Raw genomic sequence first — 22,761 nt, 5'->3', positions numbered from 1 at the left:
CAACATCTTTACCTGTACTAGTGCCTACCAGCAGAGAAAATGCTACCATGTATGTTTAGAATTATGTATGCATATTAAATTTTCCTGTTCATAAAGCTTTGAAGACCTTTTCCAGAAAGATTATTATTTTTCAGAACTTATAAGTGCACACATTCAGAACTGTGGTGAAAATTACCTTATTTTCCAGGGCTGTATTACAGGTCTTTCACAACACATGCAGGTTTAGCTCAGAATGTTCAGATCTCTTTGAGTTACACATTTTGCTATGGGCAGGATTTTCAAATCCACAGCTCTGTCCAAAATGCTCCATTTTTAGGAGCTGTAAATGTCTATGTATAACTCTTTATAAAATACGGAATTTGATATTTTCTATAAGAGTGTGGGTTTTTTTCCAGTTACTGCTAGATTCATTCACAGGATAAACAAGGGTACACTCACACTCCTTCTTACCACTTCCTCTTCAGACATTTCTTGCCATAGTTGCACAAAACCAGCCTGCTTTTGCATCCTTCCTTTGTTCCTGTTTCATCTCAGGAAAAATAAGAGTCCAATGGAGTTTCTAATAAGCAGGAAAATTCTTTCATGCCTTTTGTAGTTAAACTGTAAAAATTCTAGCTTTACTCCAAATCCTGTAAAAAACAAAACTCATTTGAGAGAAAGAACTTAGCACAATTTTAAAAGAATCAGAGTATTGATTTTAGATGCTAGAAATATCCAAAGATAGCCAAAAATATAAATTTTTGCAGGGATGATTCATGTTTCAGAGTCTAAAGCATCACCCTAAAATACTAGAAATAGATTTCATCCATGTATCCCATCCCATACTTGCCTACTGCAGAATTTCTGTAGCTTCTGGAGCATTTTTTGCTGTATTTTGGGTTTGTTACAGCAAAGATGTTCCTGTGAACACAGAGGTATATTCCTACAGATGTCATCATGGTGGAGCCTGCTTGACAGTATTACAAGAACTAATGAAGGTCCAGGGAACAGGGCAAGGATGGGTAATTTTTGCTGAGAAGAAAAAGTGACAATAGGAACATGTGAGGCTAGCAAAGAGTCTATGAGAGAGACAGATACTTGAGCACTGCTGCTCCTGCTAGAACTCCCAATAGGTAAAGATTGGAGCAGGTACGAGCAGCAATGGCTGGTGAACACAACTTATCCTTGATGGCAACAGGCTGGTGTGGGGCAGCCAAGTCAAAGCTCTTTTTGTGCCTTTTGGAGAGTCTTCTAGAATAGGTAAATCATTTATCCTTCCACCTGAGATTGCATGGTGGGAGAGTGGATGCTATCAGCCTGCCTTCTTGCAGGATACTGGGTTCCAGAGATTGAAAAACAAAGGTCATGGCTCATTGTGAAGCACAGATTACAAAATTCACCTGAAATGGCAGGAGGCTTTTTCACCATGTGACATGCTAGTGATTGCAATTATTTCCTACATATGCAGGAATGCATTTTGTTTTTCAAAGATAATGTACTCAATTAGTTCCCGTAATGCTAGGGAGAACCAAGGGTGTCCAGCACTTCTGAAAGTGAAGGTATTTCTACGTAAGTGGCTAACCTGAAGCTTCTGAGAAAATGAGGGTTCCAAAAGTAGGTTTCTCATTCACATGTCGACAAGGTAATCTATTATTATTGTGTAACAAAGATATGTGAGATATTCTTTCTGCCTTTATTTGTCCCTCTAAAGGCTGGGTTACTGGGGTTAAGCTTTTTGTCTAGACATCATCCACAATTTTGGATAAGGCAGTCACGCCAGCAGGGAGCCTCATCCCACATCAAAATAGGTATCCAAGATAAGTGAGAGCATTTACTTTCTGGAAGCATTTTTGTCTCTCCACTGACTCCAGCAGGAGGCTAGACAGCTTATAATAATGTCTGACTTTTAAAGAGCTAGCAATAGCTGAGAGGAAGTCTACCTAAACAGTGTGTACTTAAATGCTCACACCTTTTACAGTTTGAGTTCAAATGACAACGTTAATATAATGAATACAAATTTTATGTAACTGTAACAGCATTCCATACATTCTATCTATGTCTGCAATGCTAAAATGTATGCTAACCATCACTAAAATATGCCTAACTGGTGTGCATCGCTCAGTTTGTGGCACACGTAGTGAGAGGCATGTCACATGCCAGCATCTGAATTTGCTTGCTTCCCACTTTGACAATCACAGTACTGCCTTCTGACAGGTCTTCCTCATCACTGACAGGTTTGCCACATACATATCAAAGGCTTAAGCTTCTCTTTTTATTTTGAAAAGCTTCTGTTCTTCTTTGCTCTCTCACAGATGGAGTACTGAAACAATCAGTAAAATAACTGCTATCAATATTCGATCTGTCACAAGAAATAAATTACAAATGTAAGCTATTCAGTGATGCAAGATCAGTTCTCCAGCTGCTCCCTGCTTCCTGTGTGTTGGAGGTGCACAGCCTAGATATGAGCACAGAAGTTAGGACTGATTTAAACCAGATAAAGCCAATTCTGATGTAGTACTGAAGCTCTCATTTTTAGTCTCCTCTTTTTGCTTTGCAAATTTATTGGAAATGAGCAGGTGCTGCACTGCACTGGCAATTCACAGAAGCTGAGACTCTACCTATGCTGCAACTGTCTTTCTTTTATGTCAATTACTTTGGCTCCTTGCCCTTCCCTCTGACATTTTAGTAGCTTTATCAGAACAGTGCAAAAGTTTCCAGTGATTTTACAGACAACAAAAATATAATTAACAGAGGCATACTTCAGTAACGTATCTAAAATACTTTTGAATGATTCTGAACCATTTGTGCCAATAATCATCATAAAGTCAAGATTAAAAAAAAAAAGAACACAAAACTCAGCCAAAACATTTCTGCATTTGCTAGTTCTTTCCTAGCCTCTAAGGTAAATAACTCAACTTTATCATGTTTTAATCTGCATGGAGATTTTTTAAGAGACCTGTAAGTAAATTTGTTGCAGTATTATTTTTACGGATGCAAGCTTGTTATCATCAATAATGTTGTTGGATTTTTTTTTTTTCAGAAGCAGAGAGAATTCAGATGTTTTGTGTGAGAATCCAGGCATTAATAATGATTGTATGATCATGGTTTTGGAAAAATAACAAGATACTTCCTGGCTACCTATGTGAAGTTACGTTTCTTAAGAAAACTAAGAATGAAGTAATTTTGATCTCTGATGGATGAAACTCATTGGAATGGAAACTAATATATATGAAGCAGAACAGAGCTCACCTTATCTTACATCTGCAAAGTGCCTGGGGACTCAGGAGGAAGCAAAACATGAAGAATATCAAAGAAAGACAGAAAACCAGGCAAGTTTATCTGAATTTCAGAATGTTTTACTGGAACCCAAATTGAGTTTGCTGTCCACAACATCCTTATTAGACCACAATGAGACATCCTTGCAACTTGACACAGCTGCAGGGTGTGTCAATGCCACTGATCAGTTTGAGACAAAGCACCTTTGTGAAGAATTATTCTGTTCTGCAAGGCACAAGCCAAAGGAAAATCCTTTAAACCTTCATTTCCACAGAGAATGGCCAGTCCTCACAGGAAAAAATTCAGACAAGGAACCAGAAAGGAGCCATGAAATCAAAGTCATAAGACACAAACCAAGTGCTATCACATTTTCTGATTTTGAGTTTTTACCACATGAAGCTAATACTAAACTCCATATTTGTGAGGCAGGAGAAGCAGAAGAGTTTTCATCTGAAGAGGAAGAAGCAGGTTGTAGAGGTGATGATGATGTGTTTACAGAACTGCCACTGTATGAGGCGTTTCTCAGTGGTCTTCATAGAAGGAATGTTTCTCAAAGCAAGCAAGCTAAACATGAACTTACTAAATGCCAACGTATCTGTCAGTTGGAAGACTGTGACAATCATTCTGACAAGGAATTGAAGGGCCATGGCAAGGAAGAAAAACACTTGGAGCCAGAGGTAATGCAAGCTACTCTTTTGTTACAAGTATGTTTTAAGTGAGTGGTATCATTTAAGGTTGGATACAGGAGGGGAAGGAGTTGCGCAAATTGTTATACAGTGATAATCAGCGTGACTTGCATAATTAAAAATATAAACCTACAATAAAAGCATAGCAGGTTTTTGCATTAGATAAATCTATTACTTCAGACGTGCCACATTAGTGAAGCCTTGGGTTTCTGTTTTCTCTTGCTTTTTAAAATGGGAACAATGGCTGAGTTTCCCCTGCTGATACACGATCATACACCAAATACTGGGCAAAACAAACGCTTAAAATTCCAACATTCCTGACCTTGCAGCACAAATTAATCTTAAATTGCAGGTCAGGCATACCTCTCCTTCTTCTCTTTTCTCCTCCTCCAGCTTAAAAAAAGGTTATTTTCCATGTAAGTCTGCTCTATGCCTTGAAAATCAGGGTGGAGCTCTAGTCTTTTACCTAGTGTGGTTTATTTCTCTTTGTCTACAGTTCTTTTACTTCTAGTACTGATATCATAGTTGCTTCACTGATTTCTGATTAAATGAAAGAATTTGGACTATAAAGCCCATATCAACATCAAAATTATGGTATACAACTCTTAATTACTTCTCTCCTTTAATACTAATCTATCTCCAGTTTGGGGGGGAGTAATTCTGCCCTTAACTGAGTGGGAGGTTTTTGCTGTATTTCATGCATATCCCAACTATACTGCAGAAGCTCACAAAGAAATAAGCCACATTTCTACACATTTTTCTCAGCAGCTAATATTAGAAAACCAAGGCTCAAAGATGGTTCCAAAACAGCACACCTTTTGATGCAATACTGACCCTGATTCTTGTGACGCATGGTTTGTTAAATAATTGCATTGTTACTCTTCGCTAAGCCAAGTTTTGCTTCCTCAACTACTCAGAAGCATTCTCATTCATATAAATGTAAATCAAAATGCATTCGCAACATCCCTTGATTCTCTTCACTGAAGGTCATTCCCATAGATAAAAGGGAGAGAACAGAGGCTGTTGTCATTTAGCTTACTTTATGTCTAGGCCATAAAATAAACCCAAGGATGCAGCTTGTAGTGCAAAATAATGGATTATAAATTGCCAGACAAGCTAGCGAAATTACCTAGTAAATCTCAGAGAATGTGTCAAAGCATTTCAAAAACTGTACAGATGCAATGATGCAGTCCTAGGTTTGATTTTTTTTTTCCTGTGTAAATAAATATCTATCATTCTAGGAATGCCTACAAGAATTTAAAAAAAAAAAAGGTATTATCTTGTCTCTGAAATTTAACAGCTGTCACACTTCACTACTTAGATTAAAAATTTCTTCATGATTCTGGTCCAAGCAAATGTATGGCAGTGAGGCCATGGAAAAACATCTTTCTACTGGAAAGAAATTAGCTACATAAAGACAGCATAGCCAAAAGATGTTGTCAAAAGCAACCATTACACTTAAAAATAGTATAACAAACACATGACCCAAGCCATACAGATACAGACTACCACACACAGCACCTTAACCCAGACCCCTGCTAAATCCTTGCTAGTAGAGTTTACAGTGAAACAGTGTTAAGATCTACCCTGCAGGGGCATTCCTAAGTACGTATACTGGTTACTGTGTGCAAATCTCCTATTTCATGTATAGAAAAGAGGAAAAGCTGTCACCTTCTCCAGCCTGGGGAGCACTGGCACCAGTAGCAAAACCAGTGCCCAAATCTCTATTTAAATAGCTGTTACATGAATTTAAGTAATAATTGTTGATCTTCTTCCTTCATTCAAATCTCCAAGTACACCAAACATTAAACAAGTAGAGGGAAGATGGAAAAAAATAAAACTTGTGTAAGCTGCCAACTCTGTTGCAAGTGGAACAAACTGATGAAAATAATTACTACAATGGGGCCTAAAACCCCCACAAAACTCTTTCTTTTTTTTTTTCCTAAAGGCATACAGCATCTTCCTGTTCTGAGTAGTCCAAGATAAATGATACTTCTGTTCAATTTATGAATTCAGTCTGTTCTCTGTTTCCACCCTTAGATTGGTCCTACACGTATTTCCTGTGCTTTGTCCTCAGGAGTCTTTAATCAGTGATATATTTAATGCCCAAATAGAGTTGTTACATTAAAGATAGTATTTATATCAACTGGGGAAGCAAAACTTCGAAGATTTAAAAGCAATTCTATATACAAACATGTCTGAAGTATTGTCCATGTTATTTCTCCTTTTGGGATGGTGATAGAGGTAAACATTATTGTAAGACAGCATTTCCTTAATCACAACAGTGAGTTTTTGTGCTCTCATCATAGATTTGTCTTCTTTGCCCACTTTCCTTGAAGAACCACCTATCTATCTTAAATGAGATTTGTTTTTTTCACGTCTCATGTCCTTCTAGTATTGTTTATGACAGTTTGTTTTGTTCTGTTCAGAGGTTTTGTTAACAACTCTGAAGTGGTATCTTGAGCCATTCCTCCTTGCTTATTTTACTTTAAGTCTTCATATTAAGCTATGTACTCTGTGCATGCAGTCCACTCAGTCTGCAGTGGCAATGAATTCTTTAAAACAGCTTCTGAAACAACATTTTTCTAGATTACCATTTCTTCAAACTGTATTGAGCCAGGTGCAGCCAATCAGTATATTTAAACAGGAACTACTATGCAACATTACATCAGTAAACTCATCCTTTCATAGTCTCAAAGCAATATGTGTTACTTCCAGGAGTAGCATTTCAGTAAAGTAAAAAATGGAAGATATTTGTCAGATATTAGGCAAAAAGAAGTGTTGTGAAATCATACCCTTGACAAAGTGAATCGTCATGGATCTTCCTTCACCTCAGTGATTGTTTAGAAATACTACTAATGCTTACTGCTGCAGAAAGGTGAGCATAGTCTTACCAACACAGCAGCAAACTGGAAATCCTCTCTCTAGGACAGTTTCAAAGCATCTCTTTGGGAAGCCCACCTTAGGTTATGGCTGCTCTTAGAGCATCCAAAAAGGTTTCTGTCATTGTTAACATTATTTAGGTCACCTATATGAGTTGTCACAGCTTCCTCTGTTGTATCAGAGAGAGAAGGCAGCAAATGAGAAAGCCCATGTGGTGGCAAGGAACCTCTTAGAGCTAACCGTCTAGGTGTCCATCTTCAGCCTCATGATGTCTGTGCCAAGATCATGTACATGTATCTCTCCCCACTGGACATTAAAGGTATTCTGAATGAATCCTCTTCTCTCATAGCTGCTCCTTGATGGAACACATTCTCCTCTTTCTGAAACATACCTGGAAAAGTTGAAGAATTAACTGTTGACAAGAGTTGCAGATAGGTGTAAATTCTAGGAGAATCCTAGAAAAATAATTGTTTCTTAAAGACCTAAGAGTCTTTCCTAACGCAGAGGAATTCATTAAGGGAGCCTCTGCCATAATGTTTTCCCCTTCACTCAACCACATCTGCTGTGTAAGCTGGTGCACAGCACGTCAGGCCTGCAGCATCAGATCTGCTACCCCTTACACAGGAACCTGGGGAACCTTTCAGGGCCATGAGTTGCACATATATTTACATCATGCCTCTTTCAACGTGTCTAGGAGATCTAAACCAAACCTCCTTGTTAGTTCAAAGCAAGATGCTGATGGTCTAATATTTATGTTGATCCTTACATCGTTCAGCTGTGTCAAACGAAGAGTGAGATTGAATCATAGAATCAGTCAGGGTTGGAAGGGACCACAAAGATCATCTAGTTCCGACCCCCCTGCCATGGGCAGGGACACCTCACACTACATCAGGCTGCCCAGAGCCTCATCCAGCCTGGCCTTAAACACCTCCAGGGATGGGGCCTCAACCACCTCCCTGGGCAACCCATTCCAGGCTCTCAACCACTCTCATGGTGAAGAACTTCTCCCTCATGTCCAGTCTGAATCTCCCCACTTCCAGATTTATTCCATTCCCCCTAGTCCTATCACTACCTGATAGCCTAAAAAGTCCCTCCCCAGCTTTCTTGGAGGCCCCCTTCAGATATTGAAAGGCCACAATAAGGTCACCTCGGAGCCTTCTTTTCTCCAGACTGAACAGCCCCAACTCTTTCAGTCTGTCCTCACAGGAGAGGTGCTCCAGCTCTCTGATCATCCTGGTGGCCCTTCTCTGGACACGTTCCAGCATGTCCATATCCCTCTTGTACTAGGGGCTCCAGAACTGGATGCAGTACTCCAGGTGTAACAGAGACAAGATGACCCAAACAGATAATTTATGCAATTAAGGTAGTATTCACAGTGAATAGCTATGTCAGGATTTGACTTTTGAAGGAGGCTGCACAGTCACAGGAGTGACCAGTCAGGAGACCATCTCTGTGTAGCACCAAGTGATGTTAATGAGGTAGCTGTGGCACCACATTTCACCATAAGTCTTTGTTCTAAGTAAAACTGTAGTGTTCTAAAGGAGATTTGTGAATGCTTCATTGCTTTTGACATTTACAGCTAAGGAAGCTGAACTCTGAAATGGGTATAGAGAACTTTACTGGGAGGAAGATAGATGATCTGACTTTCTACTTTCCTTCATTATTCACTCATTTTCATCAACTTCCTTGTTCTATGCTTGTTCTACAGTTAGGTAAATTTTATCCTCATTCCACAATCATTACTGAGTGACAAGTTTGAGAACCATTGTATCAGCTTAGACCATTATAATTCAGATGCAGGCTGCAGTAATTTGCTGAGATGTAATACTGAAGTATCTCTAGCATCTGTCCCACATTTTGTCTGCTTCTGGCCTGTGTTTTCATTCTTTTCACAAACATCAGAAGTTCACCAATGGAGAAAGACAAGATAAATAGATAAGACATGCAGGAGGAGATGAAACCACAAATCTTTATTCAAAGCCATAGTTTTTGAAGTTAATTATGATTTTTTTAAAAATACAGAATCATAGAAACATAGAATGGTTTTGGGTTGGAAAGCACAAGTATTCATCTGTGTTCTCAATATTGTAATCAAGTAATCATACCCAGTGAAAGGAATCAGAAAGTTTTGAGTCTGTGGCAGTTAATTTGCTTTATTCAGATTACATTGAATCCATTCAATTTAAATTATTAAAAGAGTAGCAGTCAAGCTACAATTATGATCAGTAACTGGACCTGCCAAAATGAGCTTCCTACCCTTATATTTAGATGGCTTAAACTCCGTATTCCTGCTCCATGCCTTGCTTAGCCACTCTGAAGCACTTTTCTGAAAGGTACTTTGCTGTTTTCATTAATGAGGCACTGGAAATTAGGTGGAATTTAAGGTATCTGAAAATTGCCCTGCAATAGTTTCTTCTTCTCTAATTCAGTTGTACAAGAGCAAAAATTAGTAAAGAACATATCCTTCTCCCATTCCTCCCATACTTTGGAAGTTTGCTCTTCTCTTTATTCAATGAAACTGAGACTTCAAAACTAGAGGAAGAGAATGGTTGCAAAGTTGTGATGACTTATTCATGAAGAATAATACCATTTTAATTATCTCCTTTTCATCACCTTCTGCAGACATGGGATGTCTACTCAGGTAGGAGAGCTGTATGCTGAAATAACAGTACCCAGGGAGAAGGGAGTAGGAAGTTAAGGGGGAAGAAAATTGAGAATTACTTGCCTAAGACAGGAGTAATACATTGAGCTTTGTACATTCTAATTTCCTTTGTGTGTCTGTGATATTTGCACTTTCTGTATTTCCATTATACATCCCCTAGAGATGATAGGTGGTGACATGGTGAGTTGAACTTTACAACATTTGTAGCATTTCTGTTTATTTTCTGCCTGCTTGAAATAGGAGTTGGAGACCTGCTGATTACTTTAGCAATGATGCATTATTATCAGCCAGTAAACAACTGCAATTAACTCTTAAAGACAGATAAATGGTGTCTTACAGACTTCAATTATTGAGTTGAAAGAATTTTTTATTCATTTCATAAATTCGAGAGACCAGTGATGAACACAGCATTTTGTATTGAGTACATTTTTCTCTAGGCTCACTATTCCTAATAATGCCACTTCCCATTAGGATAAGGCATTTATTGTGTCTTAGAATCATAGAATCAGTCAGGGTTGGAAGGGACCACAAAGATCATCTAGTTCCAACCCCCCTGCCATGGGCAGGGACACCTCACACTACATCAGGCTGCCCAGAGCCTCATCCAGCCTGGCCTTAAACACCTCCAGGGATGGGGCCTCAACCACCTCCCTGGACAACCCATTCCAGGCTCTCACCACTCTCATGGGGAAGAACTTCTTCCTCATGTCCAGTCTGAATCTCCCCACTTCCAGCTTTATTCCATTCCCCCTAGTCCTACCACTACCTGATAGCCTAAAAAGTCCCTCCCCAGCTTTCTTGTAGGCCCCCTTCAGATACTGGAAGGCCACAAGAAGGTCACCTCGGAGACTTCTCTTCTCCAGACTAAACAGCCCCAACTCTTTCAGTCTGTCCTCATAGGAGAGGTGCTCCAGCTCTCTGATTATCCTTACTGTGAATGGAGGGAGCAATAAGTTCAAATTTGCATCTTAGTGGAAATTAGCTGCATGGTAGTTTCCACTGCAAAATTATAGGAACTTTAAAAAAACAAGTAGTTTATAACAAAAATAGTAACTTCTGGATATAGCAAAAGATCATATTAAATAGGATTGGTATGCTTGAAAAATGTAGGAAAATATGTGGATACTATCAAAGTGACTGTCTTTTGTCTCTTCAGTATACATGCATGTGGCTTCCATGTTTTAATAAACAGGCATGATCCATTGTTCTTTAATAGAAAAATAAAAAAAAAAAGAAAAGTATATGCCCCCCCGAAAAGATGCACTTTACTGCCATCAGCAGATACCTGTCTTTCACATCACAAGACTGTCTTCACCATGCATCAGTGGCTGCTGGGTTGAAACTATAGCAAACACAGGCATTCTGGTTTTGTGAGAAAGATTCTATAAACTGTTTTCAGCAGTCCCAGCTTGGGCTCTGCCAACGTCCTGCTGAAAAGCTGTAATACACAGGGATAAAGTATATCCTTTTTCAAAAGCAGAAGTGATAAACTTTCATCTGATGGGTGGATTAGCACTCAAAAAATCCAGAGTACTCTTTTGCAATTGACCCTTCATGTAGTTTGAAATAATTTGTGGTGAAAAATATCATCAGTCTCCAAAAATGTGTAGTATATTGTATATAGTGCCTATATAGTGAAATTCTGGGAAAATTAAAATTCCAGGACAAACTTATAAAAGAAAATCAGATCATTAGTCAAAAAGACAACTCACCTAGACTTTCAAACTCCTTCAGAAAATTTTAGAAGTACATTTCAGTTTGGTGCTGTAATATGAAATTACAGAAGGTGAGATTATTGATTTGCATTGCACTGTATGAAACTCTTGGGCTTTTGAAGTTAATGTGTAAAACTTTGACCCTTAAGTAGTTTTCATAACATTATGAATGATCTTTAGGCAAGCAGTTTCCAAATGTGACTGTCTGCTACCAGTGTCTGACACAGGCTTTATGCTGCCCATCCTAGCTGTAGCTATCCTACTGAAAATATACTGTGCTGCCAATGAATTTTATTGCACAGCTTCATTGTGGACTCATGCACATATACTAAGAGGCTCTATGAAGAGTATTAATGTGTGGTTTATAATTACCCTTAAAGCTTCAGCAGAATAGTTAGCACAGTTGGTATATTATATTATATTATATTATATTATATTATATTATATTATATTATATTATATTATATTATATTATATTATATTATATTATATTATAGCCACGAAAAATTATCAGGGGGTTGGAGCACCTCTGCTATGAAGACAGGCTGAGGGAGCTGGCATTGTTCAGCCTGGAGAAGAGAAGACTCCAGGGAGTCCTAATAGCAGCCTTCCAGTACCTGAAGGGGGCCTACAATAAGGATGGAGAGATATTGTTTACAAAGGCCTGTGAAGATAGGACAAGGGGCAATGGTTTCAAACTGGAGAAGAATAGATTTAGATTGGATATTAGGAGTAAGTTCTTTACCATGAGTGTAGTGGAAGACTGAAACAGGTTGCTGAGGTAGGTGCTGAGGCCCCATCCTTGAAGATATTCAAGGTGAGACACTGGGCAATCTGATCTAGTTAAGGATACACTGCTTACTGAAGAGAGAGTTGGACTAGATGACCTTTGGAGGTCCTTTCTGATCCAGACCGTTCTATGATTCTGTGATTCCAAAAGGGGAGAATATTCAGACACTGACTTCTTTATTTGTTGTGTGTTTGAATACTTCAGAATCACATGGCCACCTCAGGAAATAGCAATATTATTATTATTGCTCTTGCCAGAAAATATTAAAAAAGGATATATTTAAGGTTACACTAAGCCCATAAAAAAATTTAGAAGTATATCAAGATTCTTTGCATAGATCTGAAAATATCTGGAACCTGTGCAATGTGAGGCCATTCAAGCATTTCATGTTTCTCTACAGAAGTAGAGGAAAAGTCAACATGAAGTAAACATTGTCTAAATCAAGGCTCTGATGAACTACATTCCTGTCAGAGCACAGGAACAGGCACCTGCAAGAATTACAGACTGGGTCTTAGGTGGGGGGGCGACCAGAGCAAACATGTCGAAATCTGCAAATCTGCTTACCATTGAAATTAGGGTGCAGATGGAAATTCTGGATAAGATGTGGGATGGGCAGTAAGCAGAACAATTTGTGAGACCACAAACTTGCTCAAGAGATGGGGGAAGCAGATTGGGTTGCATTTTTAAGTGTTTGGCTGATAGGTGAGCATTTGGTATGGTTTTTGAAGTCCAGCAATATAGCAAGCTGCAAGATAGCCAAAAAAATACACCACCACAAACAAAACCAGAAACAGAATGTAACTGAATGAACAAGTTTGCAAAGTATATTTCTTAGTATAGCAAAGTTCTTGAATGGAGTAAGCAAAATGAGTTACAAATTTCCTCATACACACAATAATCCCACTGGAAGTTTGTGGCACTTATAGTAAGACATTTAGGTGCTTTTGAAGATTCTTCCTAGGTAACATATGCCCAGTTAATAAAATCAGATTCTAGTGATACACCCAGCAGCTTTCTGTCCTTCTTTGTATGGAAATCCAATAAAATAATGTTAGCTTGATATTGTAATGGACATATTTCCTTGGTAGTACCATGAGACCACAGACTGTGCCCAGGGATATATGATAATTTTGATGTTGCCACAACATATAACCAGCAATCTGAGTGAACACTGAAGCCTATGTTTGAAACAAAGTCAGAGAAATTTAAAAACTTTAAAAATATAGAGTGAACTTCATAGCAATTTTAGGATGATAGATCTGACATTTCATTTTGCAACATTTTTGTGTGGTTATTTTCTGTGGGAGAGAATGTCATCACCCTCAAGACTTTTCTTAACTATCACTCCAATTATGGAGTACTTTAAAATGTAGTAAAACTAGAAATAAACTACTTTTACCTATCCAAGCTTTGTCCAAACTAAAAGTCTTACCAAGTTTTGAATTATCTCAGAGCTAAGATTTTTGCAGCACAGTGAAGGCAAACCTCCTCTGAAACAGATTAGAGTTCTGAGAAATAAAATGGACAGGACATTGATTCCAGCACCTGCATTTGAAGCATTTTTCATCCAGAAATTAACTGCAGTAATACTCTCACCAGACTTTTGTATTGTATTACTGGGCTCTCTTTATCTGTGCTTTCTACAGATTCTGAAATTCCCTGGCATTTAGACTTACAAGCCAATGTTTCAAAACTCTAGTCTGGCATAGGTAATCTTTTTGTGTCAAAGATTTAACAGCTTCTTTGTATTGTTTATTTAGAGAAACATTGTCTGCCCTAAATCTAACTTTTGTGATCAAGTAGTTAGTGATATGCTAGTGTAAGTTTTACAGTTACTATGTAATGTTCCTATTCAAACAGAGTAATGGTGAAATTTCAGTAGCTGTGTAATGACCATTTTTTCACTGTGGCAAAAGCCTTTTCAGTTAGACTGGGGACTTATTTACATAAATCAAAATGCCAAAAAAGCTGCTAAACCTGCCAAGAAACAACAGAATATAACACTGCAATTTGTATGTATGTTCTATAATATACCTGTTGTGAGGTTTAGATTTGTTTCCCCTCCCTGCAACGACTGGAGATTCACCCCCAGGATCAAGAGTTACCTCCAGAATAAATCACCAGACTAGCTCAGAAAGTATGGAAGCAAAATGAAGTTATATTTACAAAAGCAAACTAAATATGAAACTATCTAAGATGGTAAAACATATACAAAATATATATTTACATATATTCACCACTCAACAATCAGAAGTACCCCCCTGGGCAGCCCAGAGGGACTGCTAGCAGCCTCCTCACCTGCTCCCTTCTTCCCAGTACCTCACACACAGTAGTCAAAACAGATTATCCCAGCAAGGCCATGGAGATAGAGAGAAGTTGCAAGCAGAAGTGACAGAAAAGAAAGAAGAACTATCTGTGCAACCAAGTATAAGCTATCCAGCAAACAAATGGGATGATATGTACCTATCAGTTATTATTCCTCTGTGTCCAATCTGTAACTTCATTTACCTTTTACTCTAAGTCTGTGGAGAATCCCTACTCTTATTTTGCAGTTAGGAACTGAGCTAAAGTTCCAGCTTCAAACCATAACAGTACCATACATCAACACCAAAGTATGCAAAACCAGTAACTAGGATACACAGACTGTTTTTTAATAACAGCATGCCTGACCAAGATCAGTGTCCATACTGAGAGAAAGCAGAGTACCAAGTGTGTGTGCAACTAGGCATTTAGAGTCCAAGAGTTTACCTCAAGCTGTACTTTTATCTGCTCTGTTATCAGTTTATTAAAATACAAATAACTGTAGATGCAGATATCTATAAAAATTCATGTTTGAGAGATGGAAGATGATTAAACTAAAAAAAAAGATTACTCCTGGAAGACAAAAATATTCCAAAGATCCTTTATCTATAAAAAAAAATAATTAAAAGTTACAATACTATCATATATCTCTCATGCAAGAGGGCATTCAAGATAGCCCTCCACTTTGTGTTTTGTGTAGTACAGATGTCTTGTAAGGACTTAGCAGTTTTAGTCTTATCTTGGGGGGCATATAATACACTGAAGGAACTAAAAACAAATAAATTTTTAAAAAATAAGGAAAGGAATGCTACAAAAGAGAGAAATGGGTATTAAAAGACTTAGTGGAAAACCCTCAGTATTCCGAGCAACCAGAGATGAACTCATTTTTCCCTGAAATAAAGGAACAGTGTATTATACAGCTTCAGAAAATGCTTTTGAAACTCAGCTTTTCAGGCATAACAAAGCCTGCATTTTGTATGTGAATGTCAGAAAACCCTAAAATGGCCACTTCAGTGTTCTCATATAAAACTTCTTTAAATAAAAGAATTCACCATGAATACAAACAATAAATAACAGCAAACTCTAAAATAGTAAGCACTGATATAGGTTAGAATGCATACATTTACCATTTTTATCTCTGATCACATTCTCTTGTGTGCAGCTTTTCCAGTTTTGTATAAAGTTCATGAGAGGATCAGCCTAAGCTGCATTAAACAGAATGTAGATATTTAAGGTTAAAAATACTAGACTTTCTTGATGGGTGTTCTTTTCTTATTTGGAAATTATGTTCACATGGTTGCAAAAGCTAAGGAGTGGTCATACAAGCAGCTCAGGATACATAGCATTTAATTTCAGTGCAAATAAAAATGAATGTGAAAGAGTCACAAGTATGGGGTTGAAAACTACAAAACTAAGAAGGAAAATTTAGTTTAAGCAGCTGATTTAAAGGTGGTATAAAAAAACCAAAGAACCAAACAACCAAACCCCCCCAACAAACAACTTCTAGGCATAGTAAGGCAAATAAATGCATTCAGTTTTGCAAAGTAATTGTTTTTAAAATTGGGGTTACTCTAGCTCAGAAAAAAACCTCTCCAAAGATTGAAAATTCTCCATGACAGTAAATTATTCCTTAGCCTGGGTGTGATATGTTAGGAGCCTCCAACAGCCTGCTAGGTGGGCTACTAAGGAGCTTGTATAGCTTTACTGGCAGGTAAAGGTATTTTCCCTAGAGAAGGCTGTCAAAATTAAGCTGTCTTTGAAAAGTAATTCAAGTTTGATGAATTGACAAATATCAGTTAAATTAAAAGAAAATAAACACATCACTTAGATTCCAAATGAAATGGATATCACTTTGATATTTTAAATTGCAAATTTAAACATATATTGGATGGGTTGCAAGTAGGTTAGTGCAATGGTTTAACTGCCTGCTCCCTCAACACAAAAGTGAGGGGAAGAGTGACACACACAACTCAGGGCTGAGATAAAGAGATAAGAGTTTAATGTAACATAAGATATCATAAACACAATGCATAATTACCTTAGCTAATAATCTAATTAATCTAATAATACAATACATGATTATTTTAGCTTAGCCTATTTGCAGAAGAAACACCATGAAATACACAGGGGGAAAAAAACCCAGCACAAAACAGAAAACCAAACCCAGCAGCTACCCAACTCCTACCTGTTCCACCACCATGCCTGCAGGAAAGAGCCAATACTCAAGAACCTGGAACCCAGAAGCAGCAACCAGAACAGGAAGCCTCCCATGTTGCAATCTGAACTTATGGCCCCATAATACTTTGCTCCAGTTAGCACTTTGACTTTTTGAAGCTGGCATGACTGCAGCATGGTATGAGTAAGAGCAGCAGGTTCAATTTAATCCATGACAGTTAGTTTCTACATTGTCTGCACAGGGTTTTTTTGCATATCGATCACTCTCAAGTGTGCTCTGGTCCATTTCACCTTGCTGCACAGGGTTTTTTGTTTGTTTTCTTCTATTTTGTTGTTGGTGTGGTTGGGGGGGTGGGGTGTTTTGGGGTGTTTTTTTTGGTTGGTTGTTTTTCTGTTTGGTTTAGTTTGGTTTTGGGTTTGTTTTGTTTTGAAATGGCAATATCACAACAGGACTATGCAGAGATAAGCAGGACTAGAGAGCAATTTGGAGTGCTTGTCACATTTTTAAGTTCTTCAAATGTTGCATTAAAACAAGCTATTAAAGTACAAACTATGATCCTTTCAAGTTTTATCCTCCAATGTTTGGGTATAGCTCAAGTGCTAATGCAGCACATAAAGAATCCCCCACAAGGATATCTATATATGCCGCTTACACCTGAAAATTTTGCAATTCTACATTATACAGCATTTTGCTAGGGAGATTTTTGCTTATTTCTGTTCATTGTCTTGCATTTCAAATACACTTTTTAAACTTTGTTTGAGGTACAGAATCAGAGGACCTAGCTGAAGTCCTAGCCTCCTTGAATTAGGCTAGGAATTGTTTCTTTTCAGTTATTTGCCAGAGTTAAGTCAATAATTTTTTAAATTTGGATTATTGTGGTTGATAGGGTTTTGCTAAAAGATTTCATATCACATGGAACTGAAATATTTGTGAATAGAAAGTATCACTGCTGGTAGTCATCCCACAGCAGATGTTTTTGGTTTCTACTCATAATTCTCTTAGTAATTCCAAATAATAATAATGTTTTTACGTTCTTTTTAATAGCCATTACTTTTAAACAGAAATAACATTCACCAAATACCTTAACATAGATAAGCAGAATTTTCAAATGCTTTCAACTATGGTACTTCACAAAGAGCCAGGCAAGTGAAAATAACACTAAAGTACTCAAAATGTAATGATTGGAAGTCAACAATGGTTAGGCTAAACCTCTGTTTGGTAGCTGAAACACTGGGACAGGCTTAGGCTACAACTTCCTCAGAGCATCTTTCCATTCTAGCAAGACAGAGCTTCAGCTGTTTACAAGTACCATTAGTAGTTACAAATACCATGAATAGTTATGTTTCTGAAAGTTGTTTTCATCATTCACATAGTATATGTCTGTTTCTTATCTCTGAAAGAAAAAATGTAGTTAAAATTCTGAAAACTTTAAATAAATAGCTAGCATTAATAATGGAAAATATAAGACAAAACACATACTATATAAATCAATAAAGGATTAAGGACCATATGCATGCACAGACAGATGAGTTCTTGTGCATTAGGTGATGACCTTAAACTTTACTTGATTTCCTCAGCTTCTATATTTGCCATGGGTATTCTTGCCATTTAGAGGACCAAGAAAGAGTATAAACTACAGCAGATTATTGTAGCAGCACACCTGATACTGTAGCTTTTAGCATAGGCAGGTAACAGGAACATCTCGGTTTACCAGTGGTGAAAAAAAACACCAGGAAGACAGAGGGGTGGCATTCTTGCAAGATGTGTAGAGGCTGTTCAAAACTTTATCTGTAGAACTACCTGCTTCTCCAGATTGGAAGCTTTTACTGGTTTTATCGAGCAGGGAGGAATTGCATCTGATCTCTATAATTTAGACAATTAATTTTCTTCTAAAATGTACATATTTAAGTATCCACAGTTCCTGATCATCCACTGGGCCTGGTAGAATAGGCTCACTGCTCTTATCATTTAATTTTCCTCCCAGAGAAATTAGGGATGTGGGAGGAAGACAAGAGGGAGTGGAGATGGTGCACATCAGGTCTTGCCTCAACACAGAGTTAAGACATCAGCAGAATATTATCTGGATCTGGGTGTTAGGGAATGTATCCAGTTTCCAAATGATAGAGAAAGCAGTCTGTCAAATGAAGCACATAAATTCCTTAAACAATCAGAGGAAAAGACATTGGTGTCTTTGAAGAGCTCCACAGGGAGATCCCATCTGATTCAGTGCAGGCATTTAAGAGACTTTAACAATGAAAAGAAAAATGTGCCTCTTCACTCATGTCTCTTCCAAAAATCTACACAAGCAGATATATTCATTGCTATGATCAGTGTCCTTATGTCCTCTTGACAGAATTCTTATTACTAAAATGCTGCAACTCAGAAGCCCTCTCAAAACAGGAGATACATTGAAACTGAACAATGTACAGGTACTATAAATAATACCTAGAGCTAGTTTTACCTAGTTACCAGGTATAATGATATTTCTGATTTTACCAGCATACTCAAACTTACTCCCACCTTCCTTCCACTTTGGTGAATCCAACACCAAACCAAACAGAATCTACTGTTTGTGTTAAACTGTATCTTTAGTTACAGCTATCCTTAGTTTACTTCCTTACCTCTAATGTTTTGAGTTTTTTTTCCCAGAAAACATTTTCAATTGTGTATTTACCTGCTGCAATTCTGCCACATAGAATAATTATTTTCTTTTACGTGACTGTCCTTAGCCCACTGCTCTTCCCAACAACTGACATTCAAAAAGGAACCAACTAAGTCCTTGTCTTGATACCTGGCCACTAAAGATGGGCTTCTAAGTTCACTAAATTCATCATGGCTCTGCAAAGAGCAGCTTGGCAGGGCTGACATCTAAACAGAAGCTATTGAGGAACCCTCTGCCTCCATATGAAAAAATTTAACAAATCCTATAAAATCACAGAGTAAGAACCGAACCACCTATCACCTCCTTCAGAATGTATTTTTCTTCAATTGTGTTGATCAGGAATTAGTTGCTCTTCATGACAGAACCCTCCCGTAATTTATAAAATCCAGCGTCTCAGGGTAGAAAGTGAAAATTTATTGCCCTACCTTTTCTACAGATTTCACCTATCACCCTGACACTATTATCTCTGAAAAGTATTGTTCCAAAGCATTTTTCTGATTTAAGATTACCAAACCTACATTCTGCAGATCTAATACATCCTACTTTCCTATGGCCTCCTGGCTCACCCTTTTCAGCATCTCCTGCTCTCTCTTCCTACCTCTCAGTGGTTTTTCATCATACTCCAGTCCTCTCCCAGCATTCTTGCATTGTCTCCAGTTCCCCCCTCTCCATATTTTCTCCACACCTCTATTTCCCTTTCCCTAGCATGTCCCCAAACTCCCTGTGATTCTTGGCAAGAGGCAGCATGTGCTTTAACTATAGGTATCTTTTCTCTGCCTGGAGATATGAGCACTTACATGCTCATTGGCAGCTCCTGATGTATAAGCTACATGACCTGAAAGTGAGCTGTCATTTAAGTTTCTTTTATCTATCCAGCCACACGTTTTGATTAAGCTTTGAAGTTTGATCTCTCTAATATTTATTCCCATCTTTCAAACGGGTTTGAAACTATTTAAAATACAAAAAAAGTTGTGGAAAAATGTCACAGCAGTTGAGCAACACCAAGATGGAACAACGTGAATTTGCTCTCCTAAACCACCAGGCAATAAAAAAGAGAAAATAATTATGTAAAGCGTAATTACTTTACATGTAAATACCATTAAAATATAATAAACTTGGAGGAAAAAAAACCCTACATTTAGCATTTTAATTAAAACTATACATTCCAATAATGAACACAGGAAAGTTCTATTACAAAAAAGTAAATGAAACTAGAAAAGTATATCATCCTACAGGGAAAATTAAGAGAACTGATTTTTAAAAGGTATTCAAAACTATTTTTTATTGATGTGGTTCAATATGATTTTTATTTATTAAGGAAGAATAGAAATGATCATTTGCATCAAACCAAAAGACACAGGACTACAACTAAAAGGAAGTTCTGGCACTAGGAGCTGTACAGTAACATGATTCACATTCAGGCTTCACAGTCTTGATTCACTGTTCTACCAGTTTCTTCTGAGTATCATGATGTCAAGACAGGAGACTGATCCTCCAGATCTGGATCTCATGTTTTGCCAGACTTCACTCTTGGTAATTAAAGGAACGGTGATTACAGCCTGACTTTGGCTTCCAGTATCTGGGATTACTATTCTTCTTCCCTTCCCATATATTTCATTTTCATGCCTCAAAATATAATGGACTTCGAAGAAAAATCTTTCTATAAAGATTTCTATAAAGATCTCTTTCTATAGAAAGAGGGGAAAAAAAAGAAACTATCCAAATCTGCCCACTTGAGGCTCATTTTAATGCATCAAACCAAATAAGCAAATCTTGAATGCTTTCAGAAATGCTTTATTTTAGGCATTCTTCTCTTGAGCTGTGCTGAAATCTAGGAGTTGGAAGAATTTTCTGTCCTGTCCGAAGTCTCCTTTTGTGTTCAAACATCAGACCTGAGCTCAGACTGTCTCACCACTAACAAAAGTGATCAACTACCCCAAGGCAAACTGCAGTACAATCCAGTGGTTCAAACGTTGTTATGACTTCAGTCGTGTGCTTCTGACAGCCAGTGTTGGCTAGCTTTGAGAACCTGGGTAAATGTTACAGTTTTAATTGTCTGGCTCCTATTATTCATAAGACTATTGAAATCAAGGCAATCTAATCAGATCTCAGATTTTATATAATTTTTTTTTCTAAGATTGAACAGAATCGATCTCAACAGAGCATGATTTATTTTGACATGTCAAGTATGCCAGAGGAGCAGCTTGCCGACTTTTCAGCTGTGTGTATGTAACTATTTAAGCATGCAGTTAGCCATTTTAAGCGCAAATCTAAGTGCAGTAACCGTAGCTTTGAGCATAAAAGCAGTAACTTTCCACCAGTGTGTGCAACTGCAGAAAAAATTCTGAAAACCTGATTGTCTTCAGATTACTTTTGAACTTCATTTATTCTGCTTAGGTGTGCAGATGAGGCATCAGTAGTAGGATCCGCACGCCCAGCCCTGCGTGAAGCAGGTCTTCCTTAGAAGTGCTCTTTCATACTGGGGAAACTGAGGCACGGGAGGAAGGAGCAAAGCCAGCCCGAGGTGGGGCAATTTTTATACCAAGGAACGGCACAGGGGAGGCTGCTGGGGAGGAGCGAGACAGGGTGCAGTTCAGCGTCCACTTCATAGCCTGGGCAGCCCGGCGGCTCCTCGCGGCTGCCCCTGGAGGCGTTGAGGCACCGGACTCCGGGACCCCTGAAGACAGTGCGGAAGGTCCGCCTGCTCCCGCAGGGCCGGCAGGAGGCTGCCTCTAGTGCTCAGCCTCGCCCTCTGGAGGTACGGCTCCCCACCGACTGCGAGAGCCTGTGAGCTCGGGCCCCGCGCCAACAGCGGCAGGGCGGAGCGCGGAGAGGCCAGCGGGCCAAGGCGCAGCTGGCTCCCGGAGCCCTCAACCTCCTGCCGCCCGCCCAGCCGCTGTCGACCACCTACCTAGGCGAAGCGAGCCGAGCCCTTTCCCCTGCCCCCCGCGTAGGACCCGCCCTTCTCTCCCGGGACGCTAGGTCGCGCTCTCGGACTGCCGGCGCCGCTGTACGGCGCTACCCGCCAGGTGGCGCTGCCGCCCCGCGAGCCGGTGCCTAGGCCTGCCCCTCGCCTCCTGGCTCCGCCCACTAGTGATGTCACAGAGGCGCGCGCGGGTCGGCGAGCGGAAAGAGGAAGCGGGGACGCTGCGCGCGCATCCCGGGGCGCTGGCCGAGGAGGAGGGGGGCGCAAGGGGACCCCGCCCCTCTTCTCCCCTCCCCCAGCGCGCGCGAGCTTGTGGAAAGGGCGGGCTCCGGCGGGCGGCGATCAGGGCGTACGTGTGGGCGGCTGTGCTGCGGCCATTGTTGGCGGGCAGGGCGGGAAGCGGCTCCGCAGGGCCTGCTCCCCGTGAGCGGCCCCTTCGCCCTTCCGTCAGGGAGGCGCCGTCTCCTCTCACGCAACCTCTGCCAGGGCTGCTTCTCCTCCTCGCGGGGTCGGGAGGCAGCATCGTTCTAAGCGTGGTGGCTGGGCGGGGGTAGGAAGGCAGGGCTCTCGCTTGCCGCCACCACTGCCATATGGCTGAGAAAGCCGCTGCCGTAGGATGAAGGGAGCGTCTGCTCCGAAACGTGGCCTAAGCCCACCATTCGTGCTGGAGGAAGAATGGCCCTGGGGGACGTGGGCCTAGCTGCT

General features: G+C 39.4%; 1 protein-coding gene across 1 annotated transcript in view; it reads left to right on the top strand.

The window, feature by feature from the left end:
• The first annotated feature begins 3,176 nt into the window (after positions 1-3,176).
• Positions 3,177-22,761, top strand: part of STARD13 (StAR related lipid transfer domain containing 13) — a 255,593-nt gene continuing 236,008 nt past the window's right edge. Inside the window, exon 1 of the mRNA XM_054388684.1 lies at positions 3,177-3,932. Within this exon, the coding sequence (XP_054244659.1) occupies positions 3,177-3,932 (756 nt within the window). The remainder of the gene's footprint in view (positions 3,933-22,761) is intronic.

This window comes from Indicator indicator, chromosome 1 (genome assembly GCF_027791375.1).
Source record: "Indicator indicator isolate 239-I01 chromosome 1, UM_Iind_1.1, whole genome shotgun sequence".
Taxonomy (NCBI): Eukaryota; Metazoa; Chordata; class Aves; order Piciformes; family Indicatoridae; genus Indicator; species Indicator indicator.
This window is presented reverse-complemented; position numbering and strand designations above follow the sequence as displayed.